At 51.3% G+C, this 6,665-nt stretch overlaps 1 protein-coding gene across 2 annotated transcripts; it reads right to left on the bottom strand.

Annotated features, from left to right (window-relative positions):
• Positions 1-1,461: 1,461 nt before the first annotated feature.
• On the bottom strand, positions 1,462-6,255 carry LOC127037588 (zinc finger protein 620-like). Of its 2 annotated transcripts, XM_050929525.1 has the most exons (5): positions 6,101-6,255; positions 4,389-4,515; positions 2,287-2,400; positions 1,584-1,942; positions 1,462-1,506 (listed from the first exon to the last, which is right to left on the bottom strand). In XM_050929525.1, the coding sequence occupies exons 1-4, from the start codon at positions 6,122-6,124 to the stop codon at positions 1,824-1,826; spliced, it is 384 nt and encodes a 127-aa protein (XP_050785482.1). In that variant the 5' UTR covers positions 6,125-6,255; the 3' UTR covers positions 1,462-1,506; positions 1,584-1,823. The 2 variants fall into 2 exon arrangements, 1 of the variants encoding a protein (XP_050785482.1); XR_007770417.1 differs by lacking the exon at positions 1,462-1,506 and having other exon boundaries at positions 1,615-1,942; positions 6,034-6,115.
• Positions 6,256-6,665: the final 410 nt, after the last annotated feature.

Below are 6,665 nucleotides of genomic sequence, written 5' to 3'. Positions count from 1 at the left end.
TCCACCTTCCTGAGTCTGACTCCAGAGCATTCAGCATCCGCTGCCCCACCGTACACTTCCCACAGCAAGCCCCACACAGGTGGGGTCCTGGGGAAGCCACAGGGTCCTGCAAACCAATTTTGCAGTCAGACGTGACTCTCAGCCAGACAGTAAAACAGAGGTTTATTAGATTACAGGAGCATGGTCTAAAACAGAGCTTGTAGGTACAGAGAATGGGACCCCTCGGCCGGGTCCATTCTGGGGAGGCAGGAAGACCAGAGCCTCGTCTGGTTTCGCTCCATTTCCCCAGCCATCTCCAAACTGAACCTCCCTCCAGCCTCTCACCCAGCCTCTGTCCAGTTTCTCGGGCACAGGTGTCACCTGGCTCCAACCTCCCTCCTGGGTTCTCATGTTACATGCTCAGATAGCTTCCCTCAAGGAAAGTCTCCCATCCCCCATGCAGCCAGTCCCAATAAACCTCCCCTGCTACCTTCCCAGGCCAATACTCCCCACTCCCTGCTGTGCCACAGGCACCCACCCTGTATTCAAAGAAAACATTGAGAACATTCCCACTTCGTCACAGTCACACACCCTTATTCCCACCACCGAGGTATTGGTGCAGCACACAGGGAAACTGAGGAACACGCAGTATTCATGTAAAACTCACATAGGTTCACATACAACATAACAAGGGAAAATCCCCACTTTATCACACCCTCTATCCCCGCGCCTTCTCTGTTATATTTACATTGAGGAAAAAGAGTACAAGACACAACTGCTATTCAGCAGAACCCAGTGCAATCTGGGAACGAGGCAATCTGTCCCTAATGGGGGAACCTGGTGACTAACAATCACTGCAGTGGGAGGAAAAGTATAAACGTGATGCTCCAAAATTGGTTAGACTAGGAAAAGTGATGGAGGTTGTGTCCAGTGGCGAGGGAGCTGAGATGCCACAAATGCTGCCTTAAAGTTCACTACTTTGGAATTAGGAAAAGGGGGAAAAAAAATCTTTCCTGAGTCCTAGACAAGATTTTCATGGTGTTTATCTCCCTTGCACCTTCTCTGGTGATACATAAGAGAAAAGCTGTGATGGAAGGTTTTCCCACACCCATGGCATTCATAGGGTTTCTCCCCTGTGTGGATCCTCTGATGTGTAATAAGGCCAGATTTCCGAGCGAAGGTTTTCCCACACTCCCAGCATCCATAGGGGTTCTCCCCTGTGTGGATTCTCTGATGGCAAGTAAGGTGTGAGCTGTCAATGAAGGTTTTCCCGCACTCACGGCAGTTGTAGGGTTTCTCACCTGTGTGGATCCTCCAATGTTTTATAAGGGCTGAGTGCCAAGAGAAGGTTTTCCCACACTCATACCATTTATAGGGTTTCTCCCTTGTGTGACTCCTCTGATGCGCAATGAGATTTGAATGCTGAGTGAAGGTTTTCCCACAGTCGCAGCATCCATAGGGTTTCTCCCCCGTGTGCATCTTCTGATGGCAAATAAGGTGTGAGCACTGAGCGAAGGTTTTCCCGCACTCACAGCATTCATGGGGTTTCTCCCCTGTGTGGATCCTCTGATGGCGAATAAGAGTTGAGCGCTCAGTGCCTGCACTCGCAAGCATCCATAGGGTCTCACTCCAGTGCAGATTCTCTGATGGTGTGAGCACCTCCTGAACTTTTTCCCACTCTCAAAGCCCGTGTTATTTCTCTCTCCTGTAAGGATTCTCTGCCAGGCTGTGGCTTCCTTGAGGCCTTTGTGAGTTTCCCGATAGTGAACAGATATTCCAACTTTCTGCACTGGCTGGTTCCCCTGACGCTTCTCTGGCCTGTGCTGCCCCTGAGAGCCTTTTCCCTACTCACAACTCCTGGACACACTCCCTTTGCATCTTTGCAACAACACCCCACGTGCTTCCAGTTGCTCCTCTTCCTGCTGAGGCGTCTGCTCCACAGTCTCTCTCACCATCCCCTCACCTGCTGGGACAGAGAAAGGAAAACCTCAGAAACCGAAAGGGAAAAGAGGGGACAAGCCAAGACAGTAGCTGGAGATGGGGAAATTCAGTCCCTGATTTTTCTCCAACAGTGAGAGACGAGAGGATCAAATCTGCATCCAGTTCCCACTGAAACACTCAGAGAGAAGGGAGTCTGGGGAGAGAACTACTGCCAGGAGTTAGGATGGGTAGGAAGCCAGAAACAGTATCTGCCTTGAGGATAGGACACCTGCTGAGGACCACCCTGAACCCAGAGACCTCACAAGGTCTTTGCTGGGAATCCCAGCTGTTTCCTTCAACAGCTGAGTAGGTTTAATGATCCCTCACTCATGCAGCTGCCTCTCAGGATCTCTCTTTCCTCTGAGCCCTGGAAATCTGGGGCCCACAGCTCTTCCTCTTGTTCCAGCTGGGAGATGACATCAGGTTTGAAAAGTGGGAACACTGCTCAGGGCAAAGACAACCAGTGAGATCAGATAACATGCAAAAGAAGAAGTTACTCAACTTGTGCAGTAACAATGGTTCTTTGAGATGTGTCTCCCTATGGGTGCTCCACTGTAGGTGCTAGCACGTTAAAAATAGTTGTGTAGACCGGTGGCTTTCCACACTACTGTGCCCCTTTCAGGGGTCTGATTTGTCTTGCGTACCTCCGAGTTACACCTCATTTAAAAACTACTTGCTTACAAAATCAGACATAAAATACAAAAGTGTCACTGCACACCATGAATTGCTGACTTGCTCATTTTTACCATATCATTATAAACTAAATAATTGGAATATAAATATTGTACTTACATTTCAATGTATATTATATAGATCAGTATAAACAAGTCATTGTATGAAATTTTACTCTGTACTGACTTGGCTAGTGATTTTGCTGTAGCACCTCTGGAAGACCTCTGAGTACCCCAGGGGTACACATACCGCTGGTGTAAACACTGCAGCTCAGGCTTAAGAGACTGAGCTCCAGCTCAATCTACAACATATTTGCAGTTACATACAGACCACCAAGGCCAGTCTGGGGACCCAGACTGGGAGGGTCTCTCCCAAAGGCAGCGCAAACATCCCAATACGTGCTACTTACGAGGCTTTGCTGTTTGGAAGGGTGTTCCCCACAGCTCCACCACTCTGAGACCGGGCATTTCGGAGGCAGCACCCTTGTGTGTCATGATGGCACCTCAGTGAGTCTCAATGATTTCAGACTCCTTATAAACACCGTCTCTTCTGGGGTGCTGCAGCCAGTAGGTATTTACAGCCACATGAGAGAGGCTTTGCATTGTCCAGTGTGCTGCATTCATACGCGGACAGTTCTCGTTCGTGTTTGCATGTAAATGGAGACAGGTCTATGCTACTTCAACAGGAATTACACCTCCATCCCAGGAGAGGAATTCACTCCTTCACACCCAGTCAGTAACAAAGCACATTGAGAGGGAAGCTGACCCATGCTTATTTTTCATTAAAAAACCCACTAAATAAAGCCCCCATTCTCCAGAGGGAGACAAGGTCAAAGTGAAGGGCTAGGAGCATGAATCATAAAATAACAGAAACACATGGAGTAAAAGGACCTCAAGGTGTCAGTTAGTCCATCCTCCAGCCGTGAGGCAGGACCAAGTATACACAGACCATCGGTTTAACCTCTTCTTCAAAACCTCCAGTGACCAGGATCCCACAACCTCTCTTGGCCCATATTACACAGGAGGTCAGACTAGATGACCAAATAGTCTCCCTTGGCCTTAAAATGTCTTGATTGACAGAAGGAAGGACTTAGCACATGCCATTGTGCGTTGTGTCCCTCAGATGTGAACACCAGCATTTATTTGCAGGCACTCCAGCAGCGTGCACTGTGCCAGCTGTAGCTTTACATGAACAGTGGAGGGACTAGCTTGGCAGAACTGTGACACCGAGAGAGGTGCACATGAAACTGGAAGGAACAGGTATTCCTCATTTCAGTGCAGAGTGGTGCAGGCAGCATCAATAAAGGCGCACAAGGGTGTGTTCTTGCCACAAGGTTTGTCAGCAGGCTGGTGCCATACACGCCTGGGGTCCCTGGGGCTCAGTGAGGGGTAAGTGAAGGCAAGGACTCAGAAGGAATCCTCATTGGAAGGGTAAAGGGGTGGTGACATTATGAAAGTCCAAGATGGATTGTGTGCAGTAGGCTCAGGATCTGAGCGCAGGCCGGGGGGAGGCAGCTTCTGTTCCCTACATCGGACCTAACCCCAAGTTTTGCCTTAGCAAAGAGATGGTGTCAGCATTTGCACTGTCCTGCGCCTGTGCTCTGCTCCCAAAGTGTTCTGTAGAGGGGAGGGCAGAGCACTGGTCTGTGTCTCACTGGCCTCTCGGGGTGTCGCTGAAACAGGGCAACGCCGAGGGTGTATTGTGAACCTTAACTCTTCATTTCCCCTTCTAAGAACTGAGGGGATGGGAATCCTTACCCAGCGAGGTCACGTTCTTGTAGTTCTCCTGCATGACATGTCTGTAAAGGGCTCTCTGAGCGGGGTCCAGCAGAGCCCACTCTTCCCTGGTGAAATACACAACCACCTCCTCGAAAGTCACCGGCCCCTGAAAGAGAAAGAGCCCCCCACTCTGCACCTGCTGCCCAGTGACAACCCCACTGGTCACAGGGGAGAGGGCCAATCACATGGAAGCTCTGGGAGGCAGGCAGGCAGGATCACACTCCCTCCCCATCAGAACAGCCAGGAGGCATCAGGGGGAGGGGGGAAGAGAGAGAGAGAGAGTGCGCGCCCCTCGCCCCTTCTAGCAGAGAGATGGGAGGGGTCTGAACATTCAACACTCACCTACCTGCCAGAGGCTGATACAGGTGATAGAGCCTCTGGCAGATATCCCAACAGCCTCCCCAGTGCCAGCACTTGGATGGGATGGGATGGGGTGTCTTCTCCAGGCCTCACTGGCGGTTGCCCTCTGGCTAGTAGGTTCAGACTCCAGCATTGGAGGCTGGTACATTTCCCCAGCCCAGTCCAGGGGGAGCTGACAAATTAGGGAATTTCCACCCACAAACCCCATGGGTCTGTTGCTAGAATCTAGGCACCACCATAAACAAATCCCAGCTGGTTTGTCACACCCTCTTCTTCTCCCTTTCTCCACCCTGGGTATTTCCTGCCCCCACCCACCTCCTGACTACCCCCAGAAGCACCCAACTCCTATGTCTTTACTGCCCTTCCGCCGCCAACAGGCCCACTGTGCCAAAGTGAGAATGTTCTTAATGTTGTCTCTGAATATTTTGCGGATGCCTCAGTTTCCCCTATGCCTTTCTTAAGTATCTTGGTGGGGGGACCAGGGTGTGTGATTGTTGTAGAGCCCTAGAGGGCCAGTGTGATGGTGTCTGCACAGAGAATGGCCAACATCCTGTCTCCTGGTAACTGATGGCCTGGGCCCCTCCTCCCCTGCAAGGTGCCAACTGAAGGTGTTGGAGAACAAAGAGATCAGGTGGCCTCCTGGCCCGGGAAATAGACAAAGGCCAGAGCAGGGGCTGTACGGAGTTTCAGTTTCAAGCTGGCTGGGGAAATGGAGGGAGGCCCAGAACTGGGTTCTGGGCTCCCTAACCCTCCCATGATGGACCTGACTTAGGGCTCCTGTTTCCTGTACCTAGAAGCTCTGGTCTGGACCGTGTTCTTGTCGTCTAATAAACCTTCTGTTTTACTGGCTGGCTGAGAGTCACGTCTCACTGCGGAGTTGGGGAGCAGGGCCCTCTGGCTTCCCCAGGACCCCACCTGGGCAGACTCGCTGTGGGAAGCCACCGTGCGGAAGGGGCTGCTGTGAATGCTCGAGGTCAGACCCAGGAAGGTTGAAGCCCTGGTGACAGTCTGCTCAGAGAGAGGAGGCTCCCCCAGAGTCCCGACTGCCCTCGTATGGTGCAGTTCCAGAGCATTACCCGGGAACACCGTGACAACTGACAAATTAGGGAATTGCCACCCACAAATCCCATGGGTCTGTTGCTAGAATCTAGGCCTCACTGTAAACTAATCCCAGCTCGTTTGTCACACCCTCTCCCCATCCCTTTCTCCACCCTGGGTATTTCCTGCCCCCTCTCACCTCCTAACCACCCCCAGAAGTACCCACCTCCTATGGCTTTACTGCCTTTCTGCCACCAACAGGAGCCCACCAGCAACTGCCCGATAATCCCTACCTGAGCTGGCCCCACGGCAGCCATCTCTCTTGCCTGGGAGGATGGGACGTGACACTGCAGCCTGTCAGGGCATGAAGAGGACGTGTCAGAACAGGACAGTCACGTCACATCACAATTCCCCCCGGCTCTTTCCTCGCAGATGGATGTTCTCGACTCTGTCATGCAAATAAGAGAAATATTCAAAACACAATTAGTAATGGGACAGGGGGAAAGACATGGGACTTCAACTACCCAGACACCTGTTAGAAAAGGAATTCAAACAGACACAAAGTGTCCAATGAGCTCTTGGAATGTGTTGGGGACACTAACTGTGTGGCCATGCGGGGAAATACACAGGGTATTTCCTCATGGAGCAACAGTGACTCTGTGTGGCCACATGGGGTATTGCACAGAGCATGTCCTTCATGGCGCAACAGTGACACTGGGTGGAAACATGAGGTAATGAACAGAGAATATCCTTCATGGAGCAACAGTGACACTGTGTGGCCACACGGGGTAATGCACAGAACATTTCCTTCATGAAGTAATAGTGACACTGTGTGGCCACTTGGGGTAATGCACAGAG

Source organism: Gopherus flavomarginatus, chromosome 19 (assembly GCF_025201925.1).
Source record: "Gopherus flavomarginatus isolate rGopFla2 chromosome 19, rGopFla2.mat.asm, whole genome shotgun sequence".
Classification (NCBI taxonomy): Eukaryota; Metazoa; Chordata; order Testudines; family Testudinidae; genus Gopherus; species Gopherus flavomarginatus.
Note: the sequence above shows the minus strand (reverse complement) of the source record. Positions and strands in the feature narration are given on the sequence as shown.

Excerpts from the sequence above, each read along its gene's own strand:
- LOC127037588 (XM_050929525.1), bottom strand. The coding sequence starts at position 6,124 with ATGGCTGCCGTGGGGCCAGCTCAG. Across the intron at positions 2,401-4,388 it reads CAAGAACGTGACCTCGCTGG|TGTTCCCACTTTTCAAACCT; the intron begins GTAAGGATTCCC and ends TGCCCTGAGCAG. Across the intron at positions 1,943-2,286 it reads CCTGAGAGGCAGCTGCATGA|GTGAGGGGATGGTGAGAGAG; the intron begins GTGAGGGATCAT and ends CTGTCCCAGCAG.